Below are 19422 nucleotides of genomic sequence, written 5' to 3'. Positions count from 1 at the left end.
TGCTCCTTGAACAAGCTCTACATATCAATTACACCCTTGCCTTGAAGCTTACTTTTCGAGGCGACACATCCTAAGTCATGCCTCACAGCATCATAATTTTCCTGCCCCCATCTATAACTCTTGCCCTGTAGTGCACACTTATCCCTCTCCATCACTAGAGTAAAAGTCACTGAATTGTGGTCACTGTCCCCAAAGTGCTCACCTACCTCTAATTCTAACACCTGGCCTGGTTCATTACCCAGAACCAAATCCAGTATGGCCTCACCTCTTGTTGGCCTATCTACATATTGTGTCAGGAAACCCTTCTGCACACATTGGACAAACACTGACCCATCTAACGAATTTGAGCTATAGCTTTCCCAATCAATATCAGGAAAGTTAAAGCCCCCATAACAACCACCCTATTACTTTCACACTTCTCTTGAATCATCCTCGCAATCCTTTCTTCTACGTTTCTAGGACTATTAGGAGGCCTGTAAAAAACTCCTAACAGGGTGAGCTCACCTTTCCTATTCCTAACCTCAGCCCAAACTACCTCAGATGGCGAGTCTTCATCCATCGTCCTTTCCACAGCTGTAATACATTGTTAAATAATTGAAACTCAGTCCAGACAACATTGTAATATTGGGTAATATGCTATCCATTCCTGAATCAAAGGTAACTTATGTCCTTATCATTATATCAAGCGCCTTTTAAATTTTTTTTTTCTTATCTTGCCCCCTGCCCTGCCCCGTCCATCTCCACCCTTCACTGATTACATCAGTTACCTTATGTTTTGAGAAATAGTGTGTGAAGGGTATTGAGTATCATGTGACAATGGGTGCTTGAGATTTCTCTCTGTATCAAATAGTCATTAACCCAAGTAGTTGTAAGAGAAATTTTAGATGAACATATTCATTTATGCTCAACAAAATGTTTTGCCCCTGCCCTGTAGTCTGAATAGTTATCAGTTCAGCTCCTTTCTGGGTTGAGTTCTGTCTCATGCCTGTTTGCAGTTGTTGATATTGTTACACCCAGCATCATTGTCCGTGGTGAATTATGTTTAGGCAACATGAGAAGCTGCTTATGGATAAATACATGGTGATTCTTCAATATACTAGCATCCTCTGAATGCTGTTTTGGGCACATACCCAGACTAAGTGCTGTCTTTACATTAAAAAGTGGATGTCCATCGAAGCACCAGTTTCTGGCGCAATAGTTGGGTGTTCTGCCTGCCAGTTTGTGTTAAGGATTGAGGAGAATGGTTTACTCTCTGCCTCTAGATTAAATGTAGTCATTCAACCAGCAACAAGGATGCTGCTAGTTGGGTTGGTCTGACAAGGAATGATTTGAGCAGATAGTCTGCCTGCATAGATTGGGGTAGAGTGTACTGTTTTTTGCCTTGCATAGACACACAATTACATTTACAAGTTATGGTTTTTGGTCAATTACTGTACACACCAAATGTAAGTGAGATGTTGAGATTCTGAACAATGTTGGACAATCAAGGAGGTACATACAGTTTCAGCAAGGATTTACAAAACATTGATAATTCCTGCTTCATTTCCCCAGCTCCGGGATACTCATTTAAATGTATAGCACTCTTGCTAAATATCAGCCAACTCCAAAAAGACTGGAGATTGAATTTGTAGTTGCCTGGTATTCTATATTAGATGCTTTATATTGATAAACTCATACAATCCTGAAAAACCTATTAATTGTGTACAGTATATTGATCTGAAATGAATATTGGTAGATTATGATGAATATGATCTGTTCTTCTGTTTCACAGCAAGATGTCGGGATCTGAAGGCAAGATGAGTGCAAAGGCTCTTTATGGTGAGTGTCGACACTGATATAGAAACTTGATTTTCTCATTCGGCAAAAAATAAGTTAACCTAAAGGAAGAAACCTGCTGCTATCTGGAGTATATCTTATCATAATTTAAATGTTTGCTTGGTGTTAAGAGGTGAGACTAACCTTTTTTGAGTTAAACAAATTTATGTTTGAGAGTCAAGTGACTCAGTGATTTGGGAAAATTAGCCTGTAACACCCTGTTGTGATTTCAGATTAGAAATTCTTAACACTTCGATGTGACACTCCTCTGAATTCTATTTAAGTTGAGATATTGTTTTGAAAAAAATATTCATGTCAATGTTTGCAATTGGGCAGAGAAAGGATATATAAACATGTTAACTACTCTCTCGTTCATGTCAACATAAGTGGTTATTTCTAGACTGTGTGTTTTTGTTTTCAACTCTGTGATGAGAGTTTACATTCTTTGTAAAAGTTCAAATGCAAATAAATCGAGGACACTCTTAGTGAATTTGCAAAAAGGCACAGCCTCATTCTGAAAGGCTATAAGGATGGTTGACTGGTGTGGGAAATGCCCATATGCTTGTGAACGAAAGGAGATCACCAGCTATAATACACCTGACCAGTGTCTATAGCTGTTACTAAATATAAAATGTCAAGAAAATTTATGCTTTTTTAATCCTATATTTGCAAACAGAGTTTCCCACCTTCACCATAAAAACTATTTTTCTCATCAATATTTCTTTCTGCATGTATTTAATTTGGTAATTATATTGAATATACCTGACTATAACGTGATTGAACTCCGCTGCCATTACTTTCTGGCAATCTATTCAAACATTTCACTGCCCAAGGCAATTATGATAGTTTTTAAACGGATCCAATACATCTTCCTGAAGATCCCCAATCATAGGGAAGCTCCTGCCTTCTATATATGATCTTCAATTCTTTTAACTCCCAATTCTTCAACCTCTTGATCCCTTGCATTCTCCCAGGACTTACAGACTGGCAACACTGATCACCCCCATTCTTTGAGAGAGAGATATATCTACCCCAAACCTACACCATCTCTCAAACTCCATTCCTATTCATTGTCTCCCTCTCCCCAATTCCAATTGTCACCCACCTCATGAATGATGACTCCTCCACTTAATCATCCTTTTGATCCAAACCGTCCTTCACTGTCAAGTGATTACTGGTTCCAGTAGCTTTCGCGAACTTGTTTCCCCTGTCCAACCAGAACCAGCTTGTCAATCAGATTTACTGACTCCCTTCACAGAAGTCGGTGACACAATGATCTTCAGTGGATCAGGTACAACATTACACTGCAATCCAGATGTCCGAAATTAATTTCCTGGCCTGCGCTGATCTTTGCGGGGATAGCAGTGGAGTGCTATGGTTACTCTGTGTTCTGTAGGCTCAGGAGAGGAAGACAATTGACCGGTGTTGCTGCTCTGTGCCAACTCCCTGTCACTGCAGTTGGCAGATTGCTCATTTGCAGCTATCATTTCAAGCTCCTGCAATGTCCCTAAAATTTGATGCTTTATCAATAATGAATATCTAACGTTTTACACTGGCTCGTTGGGCTATTGCATCTGTGCAAGCCACTGAGTGACTATCTCATCCAACCCATTTCCCAATACATGGCTTTATATGTTTTGTCTTTTCAAGTAGTGACTTTAATCTTGCACCTCTACACCCATCTAGACATTGAACTCCAGATTCCCATAACCCTCTGGGTGAGAATAATTTCCTTAAATTGCTTCTAAAACACCTCACCCTTAAGTTTATGCACCCTAGTTATTGGCCCCTGCAGTAAGGGGTTCCCTGCTAACTACCTATCCATGACCCTCACAATTTTGTGGACATCAATCAGGTCCAATCTCTGTATTGTTTGCCTAAGGAAAATAAGACCAACCTATTTTAGATAAATCTTTAGATAAATCACTCCAGTCCAGCCAATATCTTGGTGAATCTCCTCCTGAGCTTTCTTCAGTGCAAGTGCATCCTATAACTGGGAAGGAGAACTGCACACTGTACTCTAGCTGTGACCTAACCAGCATCTGTAAAGCTCCATCATAACCTCCCCCTGTTGTATTCAATACCTCAACTAATATATGCAAATATCCCTTTTAATCTCCCCTTAATCATCCCATTTAGTGGTGGTTTAGCCTTCAAGGAATAACTATAGGCAGAGCAAAGGTAGGTCGAAGGAGAATCAGAAATATTCGTCTTTGCCTCGCAGAAATGCTGTTGTTCCACTTCATTCCTCTACCATCTATTTTTACCTCCTGCCATCACTAGCCCTGCCCCCGAATGCCCACCACATTCTTCCTGTTGGCTGACAGCCTCCTTCTGTTTCATATCTGGAGTCAGAATTGCCTGCAGTGGATCGCCTGAAGTGTAGGCTGTTTTATTGCCCAGCAACAAGTCATCTTTGGAAACTGCAAATATCACTTCCATTCTTTAAAAGTCAGTTTGTATTTATTATTTATGATGCAATTCTGAGAAAGGCAGCTATCTTCTTTCTTTTGTGCCTGTATACTTCACGGAGGTCAGATTGCATTTCTCTGTTTTATTCTTTTACCTGCAGAGCCATTTTTTAATTTTTAAATTGAGTTTACTCAAACAGCATTGTTTGAAGTTTGTCCCTCAATTGTATGTTTAGAATAAGGAAACTGCAGTCTGTCAAGTTCTGTTAACTTCTGTTTATACAGAGAGAATGTTGGATAGCTATTTGTTTTATGTATCGAGGCAGGTTAACAAAAATATTCCGCTGAACCATGCTGTTTACTGTTCGTTCATTTGTTTTATGTAAATAAACCACTTGTTGGATCAAAGCCTGAGGCTATGTCTAGCTGTCTCTGCTGGTTTGCTCTCAAATAGAGGAGCATCACCTGGTGTCACATGCTTTGTGGGCGGCACGGTGGCACAGTGGTTAGCACTGCTGCCTCACAGCGCCAGAGACCCAGGTTCAATTCCCGACTCAGGCGACTGACTGTGTGGAGTTTGCACATTCTCCCCGTGTCTGCGTGGGTTTCCTCCGGGTGCTCCGGTTTCCTCCCACAGTCCAAAGATGTGCAGGTCAGGTGAATTGGCCATGCTAAATTGCCCATAGTTTTGGTTAAAGGGGTAAATGTAGGGGTATGGGTGGGTTGCGCTTCGGCGGGTCGGTGTGGACTTGTTGGGCCGAAGGGCCTGTTTCCACACTGTAAGTAATCTAATATACCATCTATTGGATGTATTATGAGTTCTGTGTTAATATACATGGATCCATTATCATTTGCCGAAATGCTAAACTTGGAAAAATACATTCTGGTTTGTACACGATACACTGTTGACCTCTGATCAAATACAAATTGTGACATTACATGTCAACTCTAAAAGTGTTTACAAAATCTGAAATAGTCTTGTATGAACCTCGAGAATAGTGTATCTATTGGTCACAATGTGCTACTTCCTGAAGTGGGTAGAGCTCATTGCAAGTTCTATGGTGAAGTATTTGTAAGCCTACTCAATTGAACAGAAGCTGCATCCACCTTACCCCAAAACAGTTAAAAGATTAGCCTAATCTCCCATTTTGGCATCATATCACAATTCAAAGAGGTTTGATGAGGTCAGAGCGGTGAATGTAATCTATATGGACTTCAGGCAGAAGTGGGTACTGCAGATGCTGGAGATTAGAGTCAAGATTAGAGTGGTGCTGGAAAAGCACAGCAGGTCAGGCAGCATCCAAGGAGCAGGAAAATCGACATTTCGGGCAAAAGCCCTTCCTCAGGAATCCTCATGGAATGGTGCTGCATTTTGGGAAAGCAAATATTAGCAGGACTTATACACTTAATGGTAAGGTCCGAGGGAATGTTGCTGAACAAAGACCTTGGAGTGCAGGTTCATAGCTCCCTGAAAGTGGAGTTGCAGGAAGATAGGATAGTGAAGAAGGCGTTAGGTATGCTTTCCTTTATTGGTCAGAATATTGAGTACAGGAGTTGAGAGGTCATGTTGCAGCTGTACAGGACATTGGTTAGAATATTGCGTGGAATTCTGGTCTCCTTCCTAGCGGAAAGATGTTGCGAGACTTGAAAGGGTCCAGAAAAGATTTACAAGGATGTTGCCAGGGTTGGAGGATTTAAGCTATAGGGAGAGGCTGAACAGGCTGGGGCTGTTTTCCCTGGAGCGTTGGAGGCTGAAGGGTGACCTTATAGAGGTTTACAAAATTATGAGGGGCATGGATAGGATAAATAGACAAAAGTCTTTTCCCTGTGGTTGAGGAGTCCAGAACTAGAGGGCATAGATTTAGGGTGAGAGGGGAAAGATATAAAAGAGACCTAAGAGGCAACTTTTTTCACAGAGGGTGGTACGTGTATGGAATGAGCTGCCAGAGGATGTGGTGGAGGCTGGTACAATTGCAACATTTTAGAGGCATTTGGATGGGTATATCAATAGGAAGGGTTTGGAGGGATTATGGGCCCGGATGCTGGCAAGTGGGCCTAGATTGGGTTGGGATATCTGGTCAGCATGGTCGGGTTGGACCGAAGGGTCTGTTTCCGTGCTGTATATCTCTTTCACTCTATCGCTGATAGTAACCCTACTGTGCCACCATGTTTTCTTGAGCCACCGCTTTGTACGATTAGATGAGATATTACACAAGAGAAGTAATGGCTGTCTCTTTAAAAAGAACTGTTAAGTGCTACTAAAACATTTGCATAAAATGAGATTCGTGGTTTATACAAAAATGATTTTGCTGCCTATTTCTTATTTCAATGTTCCCTTCCAACCGTGGGAATTAAAGTGTAACTGAACTCTACAAATTACATGAGGCATTATCTACACCATGATATCCTGTTTTACTTGTTTCGTCAATAGATCAGGCAACTACATTTTAATTTCCATGTGCGTTTGTAAGAATGTTTAATTATCCTCTACCTATGAACATCAGTCCAAAGGAAAAAAAATTATTTTGAGATATCTAACAGGTGCTTGTCTCATTTTATGAGCTGTATTATTTCTCCACTTGTTCTATTTACAATGAAATTCCATCTGCAGTGTCATCCCAAAACTGTGTAGAAATCATGTTATGTGCTGCATTATAGAGAAATTTATGTCTGATCTGCCAGAATCAGAAACCAGACTGGATTGAAATTATTCTAGCAATACAGTAACAATTGGATTAATCACTATTTTCTAAACCTACTATTTTAATAGTGTCAATTGCCTTTTCTTTTTAGAAAAAGGACTAAAGATTTGACCCACCTTTTTCATTTAGCTTAACTTTAAAGCTACAATCTCAAGACAGAGTAATCTTAGTAACCTAAAAATTCCAAAACAAGAACAATATATTCTATTTCAAGTAGTACCATAGGATACCTATCCTCAGCCCCGTACTGTTCTTTCAGTTTTGTTTATTTGCTCCATGGGGTTTGACCTCAAAGACTAAATGAAACACAGTTGTGGATACTTAGGTATATATAAGATGGTGCTTTGTGTGGCAACAGTATATAATTTTCAATGTACTCCTGTAGAGGTGTACTTAAGTCCATGTGACAATAAAATCAAAGCAATGCAGGAAATCTGAAACATAAACAGAAATTGCTGGAAAAAAAATAGCAGGTCTGGCAGCATCTGTGAAGAGAAAGCAGAATTAACATTTCAGGTCCAGCGACTCTTCTTCACAGCAGTGCACCTGGTGCAGTCAGCAAAGAGGAGTAACAAGCTTACCTACTTTGATCTCCCTTGATTACCTGCCTGTCTCTGTTCCCAGAGGGAAACAGCCCACAATAGGGCTGAATGGAGGTGGACTGCACAATATTTGGTTCCTCACCCCTTGGAGGAAAGTTTCCATTGCCAGACAGTGGCTGGCTGACCAGGTCCAAGCTCCTTGACTGGCATCAGAGGCTGCCCTTGACTTGCAATACCAGGTTTTCCTGAGTAAAGGATTTCTCTCTGACCTAATTGAGGGCTGCTGGCAATAACTTCCTTCCAATTTCTTTTTTGTTAGTGTGTAGATATCTAAGTTCTGGGTTCAACATTGGCTTCTGAAACCATAGGTCAAAATGTCAGCACTCAAATTGTTATATGCAGAAATTTGATGCTACATAGCTTAGAGAGAACATTGCTGACAACCATGACAAGCTTTCTTTGTCTGCACTAAACAACATGACAATGCAACAGTGTGTGACCCTGGTATCTCTGACCAAGGGACAAGGTGCAAAAAGACAAGGCAGGGACGCTGTGAGCATCCAGGGAGGCTCCAAGTGAATCAATGTAGGCAAATGGGCCAGAGATTCAGCCTGGTCAAGTGTATGAGCTGGGTGCATATCTGAGTACCACGTGTCCTTGCTGCAGCATTACAATGAGATTTGCTGTTTCAGTTGAGATGCAGCATTGAAATGCAAAAGCTTATTGTAAGTGGATCACGGATGTGCCATGAAGGTTCCTAAAGGCTGGCAAATGTCAGGTGCTAATGTCTGGAAACAGGATGTGTGTGGGTGTGGCCCATAGTGTGTGCCTCGATTTTGGTGCCTGGTATCCAACATGGACATTCTCTAGAGAAAGCACTGAGATGAAGTTGCCAGGTACCAACCCTGACTTCCATGTTGAGCACCTTTGGCATCTAGTTTGATTGGCAAAAATGGCAGATAGAAATCTGCATATTAATGGTGTAGATGCACAGTTAATAGTTATCAACAAGCACTAATCCCCTCTGAAGACGCAACTCACCATTACTCAGTGAGAAATTCACAGCGCTGCCTGGGATTTGCTTAAAAGGTGCATCTAATTGCTCCTGATATCAAGATGGTCTGTGCTGGACTCACATTGTTCAGGCTCCCATAAGATTCCAGCCCCAAGTCCAAAGTTCTACAAAAGGTCATGATCTCTGATTTATTTAGGATAACTGGTCAGCATGGATGAATTGGACCGAAGAGTCTGTTTCCATGCTGTGTATCTCTATGACTCTATGAACAGTTTTGTTGTAAACAATTCATACTTGGGGAATGGAAAGATGTTGGGATGAAGGTTAGTGCATTTGTGTTGCCACACAAAGGGGAGCAGAGGATTCTTTTTTGAGGTAAGGTTACAGGCTTCCCTACAAATCATTGGTTATCATGTGTGTGTTGTCAAAACTAAAAATGTTGCTTAATTTTGTGAGCTGCCCGAAGGTCAGCAGCCACAAATTAAAGGATGATAGTCTGTTGTCAAAGAAATGCGTCTGAAAATTCTGGGAGATTTTTCTAACACAAACCTGACTGTTCCTCTATGGTGCCACTGGACCTGACCCAACCTCTGATTACCAGTCCACCACTCTCTGCTGCCAAACCTGGCTGGCCAGGCTCAATCAGAGCTCCCCCAGACCTGCAAACTCCACATCCCCATCGACACAATTTTCTCCTGTCTGACCTGACCCACTTTAAGTATTGCTTCACTTTCCTGGCTTCCTTGTTACCTTGCATCCTGATATCTGGCCAACCTAGTTGCTTGGCACCTCACCTTCTACCCTCAGCACAGTACCCCAGTCTGCCTGGCACTCAACCCAGCTGACACCCTGTCCTCCAGTACTCTAATACACACTGCCCATAGGTCTTTTACAGCATGTCGCTGCTGTTAAGGGGGTGTGATGTTGCTTTGCTCGGATTCTTTGTTAATAACACACAACTGTCAGAATGGAAGTATAGCTCCCCATCTCTGACGGAGACCCTGATCAGAATCCCCTGCCAGAAATGAGGAGCTCCCTTCTTTCATAGGCAATTTTTTTTTAAATGGCTGGAGTGGCAATCTGCATGAGGAAGTTCAGTTCATTCTGTATAATTAATGCTTTTATTCATTTGGTAGAGTAAAAGTTTGCAAAAATGAAAATGTGATCTTTCAACTATTAGCTGCAAGTTCACTTTTTTTCTTTTTATAAGCTATTGATCCTAATTCATTTTTCATTTTAAAAAACAGTAACTTATAAAGAGTTCCTAATATATGTATCCTTGCCAAGGCCTTCCTCTTAACAAATACCATCAACCTAGTTTATACAAACTCAACAAGTACCCATGGTTAAACTATGAACAAGTTGACTTCTGCATTTGTCTATAAAACAATAATGGTTACCTTTAATAAAGTGTCCCATTACCTGTAAAGCACTTTGGAGAATCCTTTGCTTTTGAAGTGCTAATCCTTTTTCTCTTCCATGGGTACTCCAAAGAGAAACTCCAATGCTGTATAAGTTGCTGTTGCCTATACCCTGTAACAGAAGTGTGGAAATAGCATTTGTTTCTTGCACAAGGTAGTGAAGCAAGAAATATCTTTTTAACCATCCAAACCGAAAGTTCTGAAACATAATCCACATTGGATTTATGCAGCAGTATAAATGATCATGTACATGCAGTACTGTTTAAGTTGTGTGATTGACTTATCAAAGTTAACTAGCTGAATCATAAATCTTACACACCCAAACATTCCTGCCTTTTGAGCCATGTTGGATCTGCTTTTATTTGCCAAATAATCAGTGAATAATTACAACCCAATATTGACACACTTTCAATACAATGCTGCAGTATTGTAATATCATAAGCTATGAGAACTGTAACTTGCAGGAAGATAACGTCTGCATATTAGGGGAAGCAATGGTCTAGTAGTGCTATTAATGCTAGATATTTCATTTAGAAACTCAGTTAATGTTTTTGGGATCCAGGTTTAAATCTTGCCACAGACAGTGGAACTTAAATTCAGTTTTTTCAAAGAAAAATCAGGAATTAAGTATCCACTGATGACCATGAAACCATTGTTGATTGCCAGAAAATTCTGGCTCATGAATGTCTCTCAGGGAAAGGAATTCAGTCATCCTTACCTGGTCTGGCCTGTATCTGACTCAAGTCTATAGCAATGTGGTTAACTCTCAACTACCCTCTGAAATGGTCGAGCAAGCCACTCAGTTCAAAGGCAGTTAGGGATGATCAATAAATGCTGGATGGTCCGTGAGACCCACATCCCACAGTTGAATAAGAAAAAGGAAACCTTGAGCATTTTTAATGCTGGCTGGGAAGTGAATGGTAAGCCTGCTACAACGGGTTAGAATATCCTTTTGTTTCTGAGACCCTAGTTTGAATTCAGCTCAATGAAGAGTTGATGTTCTTTCCTTACTGTTAACAGCAGCAATCTTAAAGACCTTTTGAAATAAGATTCCATTTTCCAACAGGCAGTGTAAACTAAACAAATGACTTGCATTGTTAAATTATTTGCAATGCCCTACTTTGCAGTATAATATTTTGGATGGGTGCTTAAGCTAGGACAAATGTTCGGCACAACATCGTGGGCCGAAGGGCCTGTTCTGTGCTGTATTGTTCTATGTTCTATGTTCTATTTTGTGGTGGAAAACCTGTGAAGGACAACAGGAGTGTTGTGAATGAAGGCTCTTTGGAAGTGCTCTTTGGTGGTTTGCTTTTCTAAGTATGTTTTGGGAGTTATTCCCCATTTGACAAATGCTATACCTGAAAAGGATAGCTTGATGATTTTGAAGCGTTAAAGTTCTCCATTTTACAACAATCATGTCTTGATCAGCGCAAGCAATAGGTGATACAATGGAAAGGTGAAGAGACTTGAAGGAATTTTAAAGCATGAAAGCACAGCATTAAGAAAATGCTATCTGTTTAACAGGAGCAATTAAGCAGCATGAATGTTTAGAAAATCTATTGCCTTTCTAAAATTATGGATTCTCACTGCCTGGATCATTGCTAATTACCAAGGGAACTCCTACTCAACCAGCTCCAAAGGGAGTTTAGTTTGTGATCCCTATGAGCCTTGTAGGGGTTATCAAATGTCAACAATTTATTTCTGTTAGATGCCATTCGTTACAATGTAAACATTGAAACGGAGCATACACACTTCAAACAAAAATGTTTAAATACATACTATTTGAAATTCATCTTCCTGCTGGATTGATGTTTCCACATGTTAGTTTGGCGATATCACCTGTTCCTTAATATCGTGACTGTACAAGCGCAATAACAGATTTATTTATCAAGTTATCAGGCAAGGTTACCACTCATTACTATGGATCATGTAGACTGGCATAATCCTCTAAAACTTTAAGGGAGGTAAATAGATAACGATAAAATGCAATGTAATCTTAAGTACTGATTAGATTTTTTAGATTAGATTACAGTGTGGAAACAGGCCCTTCGGCCCAACAAGTCCACACCGACCCGCCGAAGCGAAACCCACCCATACCCCTACATTTACCCCTTACCTAACACTACGGGCAGTTTAGTATGGCCAATTCACCTGACCCTGCACATCTTTGGATTGTGGGAGGAAACCGGAGGAAACCCACGCAGACACGGGGAGAACGTGCAAACTCCACACAGTCAGTCGCCTGAGGCGGGAATTGAACCCGGGTCTCTGGCGCTGTGAGGCAGCAGTGCTAACCACTGTGCCACCATGCCGCCCACGGCCATTGTTTGCCACTTAATTTCCTACCTTTTGAGATGGTGATCTATTGAGTTCTAGATGGCTTAAAACAATGTGCAGATTATTCCTCAAGCTCAAGGACTGTTGTGAATGTAGAAAAAGCAATTATGGGTTTGAAATTGCAAAGGAGACATTTAAAACTTAAAATCAATAATTGGGTATCTCTTGGTTTTTCTTTGGTGTGTATCAAAACTGATTTATTTAAGCTGGTGATTGACCATGTGGTGGTGATAGCTTTAAGATATGTATTTTGCCCTTTTGTTTTGGAAGAGAAGTTTTAAGACCGAGGTGAGGAGCTGTCTGTTTGAATCCAATAGAGTACAGCTTGTGAGGCAAGTTGGAATAATAGAAGCAGCCTAATGTGTGGGGTCAAGCTCCTACAGAATCAGGATTTTTTTAGTTTTTAGTTTCTCAGTAGCAGTTGCTCAGGTCTTGAAGTTGAGTTTGGAAGCTTCAGTACATCGCTTACTGCTACTCGCTCTGAGTTTTCCATTGATGCTTTTCCTCGTAGCTTGGAGAATTTCATGTGAAACGATCTATTTTACTCAATTTGCCTTTAGGATGTGTTTATGGGATGTTACTATATTGGAACAGTTACTGTTTAGTAGTTTTCCAATAGAGTTAAGTTATTCCAATTTGTTCTTTTAGTTGTATTTTAACTATAGTGCATGCAATAAAGTGTGTTTTACTTCACATCTGATAGTTTGAACAATCCAGAACACAACGCTTACCACTTGCCTTTAAAATAAGAAAAAGTTAGGTTCTAGACTATCTTCTTAATATATTTTGAGGGGGCTTGGTCTGATCCATAACAATGCAGTGAACATTGTATCTGATCTAGCTGCATAAACTGACGTAATTGATATTGATCATTTCCCCCCCCCCCCCATTATCCTTTTTAATTATTATGCTCTTTTCATAAAAAAGTGAAAGCCGATGCTTCAACAATTCTTTGTATGAAAGATGCAATGTTTAAGAAGAGAATATAGAGGTGCTTTAAATTTAAAAATTTGAAGACATTTCACATCGGCTAGCCAATAGTGAATAAACACAATTGTTTTTAGTGGCAATGAGCTGTTCCAACACAAAGCTCGATCTTAGTCTGTCCACTGGATTGATCCAGGACACCTGTACCAATCAACCCCACCGCCCCGTGGCCCAACATTTCAAATCCCCCTCCCACTCTGTCGAGGACATGCAGGTCCTGGGCATCCTCCACCGCCGTTCCCTCACCACCCGACATCTGGAGGAAGATCGCCTCATCTTCTGCCTTGGAACACTTCAACCCCAGGGCATCTGTCCCCTCTGACCTATCACGTCCATCCCCACCCCCCATTCACCTATTGTACTCTTTGCTACCTTCTCCCCAGCCACCCCCTCCCCTCCCCTTCCCAATTCTCTCTCCAGCCTGGAGGCTCCCTGTCTCCATTCTGATGAAGGAGTTTTGTCCGAAACGTTGACTTTCCTGCTCCTCGGATGCTGCCTGACCTGCTGTGCTTTTCCAGCACCACTCTCATCTAAAGTCTGATTTTTCTCAGTGGATGGACACACGCATAAGATAGGATAGATGTTCAACCCACTAATTTCCTTTCACCCCAAAGTCAATTCTATGACATGAGTCTGAAAGCAGCAGCCCACCTGCCATATTTCAATAAATAATTAAGTCTGAATTGAGTTTACTACCAAGTTGTTTGACCCCAATCATACATGCCAAATTATATGATTTGGCTTGGGGAGATGAGTGCAAGGAGGCAGCCTGTTTTATCAGGGTCATGCCCAAAAGTTAGTAAACCCTTTCCTTCTTGCCCACCTGCACTCCAAAACACGCCCCGTTAGCCCTCCCTCTAAGATGGCTGAATCCTCCCCACCACCTCACTCTGACTTGTTTCACTGTGAGAATTCAATGGGCCGCTTTCATTCTCTTCCTGCCGCCAAGCTGGCACCAAGGATCCATCAGTGGATGCTGGAGGTGCCAATCAATCAGATTAGCTGGCAGTTCCAGAGGTGGAGCATCCTCTGAGGAGCAGGAGTGCCTCTCTGCGTCCCTTTAGTCCAGGCTGTCGAATAGGTTTCAATCCATTGGTCAGCTGGCCTTCCAGCAGACTGAGGAGTCAGAATGCTCTTCTGCACTATCTTTCCGCACCACCTTTAAAATTCTGCCCAATATGATTAGATGGTTGCTGAACAACTGCGAGCAACTGTTTTACTTAAAGACTTATTTTACTGCAGTTTATTTGTATAAAGGTAATATTTAGAAATTAATCTGAAAGAATTAGAGTGAATAAAAGGACAAAAGGACGCATGGAAAACTAAAGGTTTTGTTTCTCTGTTACAATCCCAGCTGCTATTATTACTGGATTATTCAGATAGTGTCACAGCCAGCTGACATTACCAGCCTGATGAGATCATCCATCGGCTGTTTTATCAGGCACTTAAATCAACTGGACAAGGAGGTGGGTCTGGGGAAAAGGGGCAGGCCTTACCACTGGACACAAGTGTGGACAGTGGAGCAAGTATAGCAGCTGGAGGTGTACAGTTCTGGTCAACCTGTGATAGGAAGGATATTATTAAACTGGAGATGGTTCAGAAAAGATTTACCAGAATGTTGTTGGGCGTGGAGGGTTTGAGTTATAAAAGCCAACTGGGACTTTTTTCACTGGAGTGTAGGAGGTTGAGGGGAGACTGTTACTGAGGTTTATAAAATCATGAGGGGCATAGACTCTTACCTACGACAATTGAATGACAAGGGTCTTTTCCCTAGGGTGGAGGATTTCAAAACTATGGGGCATATTTTTAAAGTGAGAGGAGAAAGCTTTTAAAAAAAACATGAGGAGCAACCTTTTTTAACAGTGGTTCATGTGCAGAATGAACCGCCAGAGGAAGTAGTGGTACCAGGTACAATTATAATTTTAAAAGACATTTATTTAAATACATTAATGGGAAAGGTTTGGAGGGATATGGGCCAAACACAGGCAAGTGGGGCTAGTTTAGTTTGGGAACACGGTCTATGTGGACTGGTTGGACAGATAGGTCTGATTCCGTGCTGTATGACTCTATGACCTGTTCTACAGGTAATGCTGGACAGAAAAGCTCTTCTTCAGCTCTGTCCCATCCCCAGACCCCATCTCCATTCCCAGCTTAGTGGTATCAGTAGCATATGTGCACTGGGATATTTCCTGCAGCTGGTTAATACCACAGGCTGCATCTGCGTATGCACAGCAGTCCTCATTATGGCCTTCTAGATAATCACTCTATTGTGTAGAAAAGAATTTCCTGATTTGACTCCTGAAAGACCTTGCTCCAATTTTGAGATTGTAGCCATTTAATGAAAATATAATGAGGGCTGTTTTGTGGAAACCTGTTCCTTTTAAATATTTTAAGTGTGCGTATTCTCTCTTTTTAATGTGCATTAATGTAAATGATTGATATTTGGTTGCATTCTTTAGATGTTCACCTGCCCCTAGTTTGAGACAAATAGTTAAATCACATACATCCATATTGTTCAGATGCTTTGACAGTTTGTAAGCGAGCTATTAATAATCAAATGGAGAATGGGAACAAAAGAAAGTTAGGAGCTCGGGTAGCAATGAAATAATTAAGCAATTGGATCCCTTTTGAATGTCTTATTTGTGCAACAATGCCAGTGAATATGAGCATTTCCAGGCAATTTGTAAACGGTCTATCCAGTTTCAGAATAATTAATTAATTGTGAGCTATTTTCGTAGCCTTCAGTAATAAAATTCCAATTTAAGGGAAGTTTTGAGGGTGAATATTTCACCACAGGGTGAAATCAGAGTTCCCAGGGGTAGATTTTGACTTTACACAATAACATAAAAAATGATTGTAAGTTTGTTTCTAATGAACATGCCACTAGATTAAAAGAGACACTCGCAATAAGTAAGGTCACATATTTCACACCAGATGCCAATATAACTGATATCTGACCTGGAATTAAATGGGGAGACTGAGCGGCAATCATTTTTACACACAAAGTGGTTCCCGTGTAGAATCATCTTCCAGAGGAAGTGGTGAATGCAGGTACAGTTACAGCTTTTAAAAGAAATTTGGATAAGAAAATGATTAAGAAACATTTGGAGGCATATGGGCTAAGTGCATTCAGGTGAAACTGGTTTAATTTGGGAATATGGTCAGCTTGGACTGAAGGCTCTGTTTCCATGCTGTGTGACTCCATGACATAGGGGTCACTCCCATAGACTGAATGGAAATGTCAAGTTAAGTATTAAATATCAAATGCTTAATGGGTGTGTGAGATCTGAGCTGGAGGTCAAAAGGACAGAAACTCTACTTTCAGAAAGGTGTAGAATGCGGTTTAACAACCAGTATACATGCTTTGAAAAGCAGTGAGAAGCATTTGTGTATATAAGAAGTCTTCGCAATCAAATGTGCACAAAGACATTAGAGAGGAAAGAGGAAAACGTGTGTAGTTCAACAGGATAAAGAAATTAACTGTTAAACCACGTAACCAAGAGTATCAGGTTATGCTGAGAAATTGAGTTCAGTCAGACTGCGAGGGGTTTGATATGATATTCCAGTATTTTGGGAAGATAAAACAGGTCATAGTTCTGTCTCTATTCCCTGTTCCTTAACGTATCAATCAATTTTAATATGACCGCTATTGAATGTCTCTAAAGCTATTAGGTGCTGTTTGTATGTAATTCAACACTCAATTTCCCTTTAAAGTGTTGTTTGACGTGACAAATAATCACCTGAATATGGAATTGGAGAATGTGCAGTATTCGTCAAAATAGGTCTTGGCAAAATATCAGAATGTTGGTTAGAGAAAGGCCAAAAAAAAAATTGGTGAATAAAAGAAGGAAGGAGAACGCCCAGGATGTGACTCAGATTCAAAGTTAATTTATTGGAGAGTCGTGGAAACATGCCCCTGATTTAACACTTCTCACTATAACTGGTTGAAGCTCCAAAACGCTCATGAACATGCCACAGTGATCTCAACTGCTCTCGGACCGCCTTTTCATGCTTTTTGCAAGCTGTACTACCTTGGCTGTATAGAAGACTTGAATTACTGAAATATGCCCACTTCGTGTGTGACAGATAAGATAAAACACAGACCTGTCCTTAGGTAAGAAAGCAAAAAATTGCACACACAAAGCCAGGAAGATTGCATTGAGATTACAATATTCCCTGACATCATCCCACTCAGCAAATTTCCCAAGGGGAATCCACGGGGAAGGTATCAAACTGAAAAGATCACTCGTAGTAATTTTGGAGAGCAATGTGAGTTGTGTGGAAATTTACATAGCTGTCAGAGCTCGAACAGCTCCAAGACTAGAACAGGAGGTTATTGTTGTCTGAAACTGAGACAATCTATTTGGAGAAACCAGCAAGGTTCAGGTACACTCTTTGGAAGGAAGTGTGGCTTAAATGGCCTGTCCCTGAACTTGTGTTGCCTCCTCCAGATAGGAAGGGGGATACAGCAGGAGGAGCAGAGAGGGAGGATATCAGCCTCATTTAAAAATGAAAAGGGGGAGAAGGAGGAAACCAGAAATTAACAGCCCATTTCTCTGCTGAATGTGGACTATAGAAGTCCATCGAAGATCAATGTCAGGACTGCATCAGAGTTAATAATCTATCTGGCCAAACCTGCATTCTTCCTGGCAGGGAGTCTCAGAAAAATGTGGGTTGTTCATATTATGATTGTCTATTTGTGGGACAGGGTGGATGGGCAACTGTTTATCAGCCTGGATTTGGAGAAAACAAGAATAATCCACGTATTGGATGAACCCTCCAAGATTTCAGAAGGGAATGGCAAATGGATCCAGCAGACATTTTCAATCAATAGGTAGGAATTGGAAAGCTTTCTGATAAAATCCGGAATGAGGCAAGGCTGCCCTCTCTCCTCTGCCCTGTTTATGTGCTGTCTCAAACCTTTTCTGCCAAGCCCATCAGGCTGGATGTGTGCATAAATGGGGTGAGAAACGCAGGCACTCAGCTCGTAGCCTCTGTGTACACAGTCAGTATCATATGTCATCTGCTTGGATCTGGGTCGGTCCATAGACTGACCATCTGTGACCAGTCTGAATGAGCTTCAGGACTCAAGGTCAAACATGGTAAAAGTGAGACCATGTTCTTTGGGAGCGGAATCATTGTTACTTTGCCCCCTTCACCTATCAGTGCAGGTCAGCTGAAGGTGTTGGGAGGTGCTTCAGAAGAGCAGAGACATGTGCTAAAAACTGGACTGAGCCAGTAGCAACTGAATGACAAAAGGTAGGCAAGGGAGAGTGATAGTCCGCCACCATTGAGGATAATAACCTGGGTCATGTGGTAAAAGGCACTTGATCTTGCTGTGCCTGCACAGTTCTGGCCAATGCCTTACTCTTGCAACCAGGCAGTCACCTAAACCATCTTTTGCTTTATCTGGAGGTTGAAGATAGACCTTATCCACCGTGCCATCATAAGCAAACTTTTAGATAAAAGGTAGAGTAAATATACTCAACTTCACCCTTATCCTCCTGGCCATCTTTGTAAGCAGCTGCATCGAATTATGTCTGGATCTTTGGTATACAAACACAAGTATTATCCTTAATGTTGCAAAGGGTGGGCCTGGGCATGTTATATTACATGCTTAGTGTAGTTATACCATGATGTACCATCTGCCCCTTGTGGAAAAGCCTACACAGATGAAATACATTTGACCACCGTTCATCAAACACTGATCCACACATAATGAGACTGTGAAGAAAAAGGAGGTGGTCAGTTCTTCTGTACACTGTTAAAGCCTCATCACCAGAACTTACAGCAAGCACCAAGATGTAGCACCAAGATGTGGTGATAACAGCCCTCTGTATCAGTTTCTTTTGAGAAACCCAATTGCGCTGAGGTGCCAGTGATGGGAAAGGGTCCAATGCCCACCTCTTTTGTGAGGAAAGCCTGGTGGCAGCTACAGTCGATTTCATAAAGGTATATCCTGAAAAGCCCTGTACTGACAAATGCACACTGAGACAAGCTGTGAAGGTAGCTAAAGGACAGTCAGTTTCATTAAATGCTTCTTGCTCTTCCTGAAAACAAACTATCTTATACAGATCTATCCTTAATGGTAAAGCCCTTACCTCTGAACCACAATGCATCCCACTACAAGATTCAAATCTAACTCTAAATTAACACCCCTGCAGAATGGATATTCATTGCTTAGTGCTCTTA

The 19422-nt window shown here is 41.1% G+C and overlaps 1 protein-coding gene across 1 annotated transcript in view; it reads left to right on the top strand.

The window, feature by feature from the left end:
• The window catches only part of eps8l2 (EPS8 like 2), a 165620-nt gene that overhangs the window by 89851 nt on the left and 56347 nt on the right, over positions 1-19422 (top strand). The window contains exon 3 of the mRNA XM_043706415.1: positions 1772-1818. Coding sequence (XP_043562350.1) covers positions 1776-1818 — 43 coding nt within the window. The 5' untranslated portion in view covers positions 1772-1775. The remainder of the gene's footprint in view (positions 1-1771; positions 1819-19422) is intronic.

This window comes from Chiloscyllium plagiosum, chromosome 16 (assembly GCF_004010195.1).
Source record: "Chiloscyllium plagiosum isolate BGI_BamShark_2017 chromosome 16, ASM401019v2, whole genome shotgun sequence".
Taxonomy (NCBI): domain Eukaryota; kingdom Metazoa; phylum Chordata; class Chondrichthyes; order Orectolobiformes; family Hemiscylliidae; genus Chiloscyllium; species Chiloscyllium plagiosum.
This window is presented reverse-complemented; position numbering and strand designations above follow the sequence as displayed.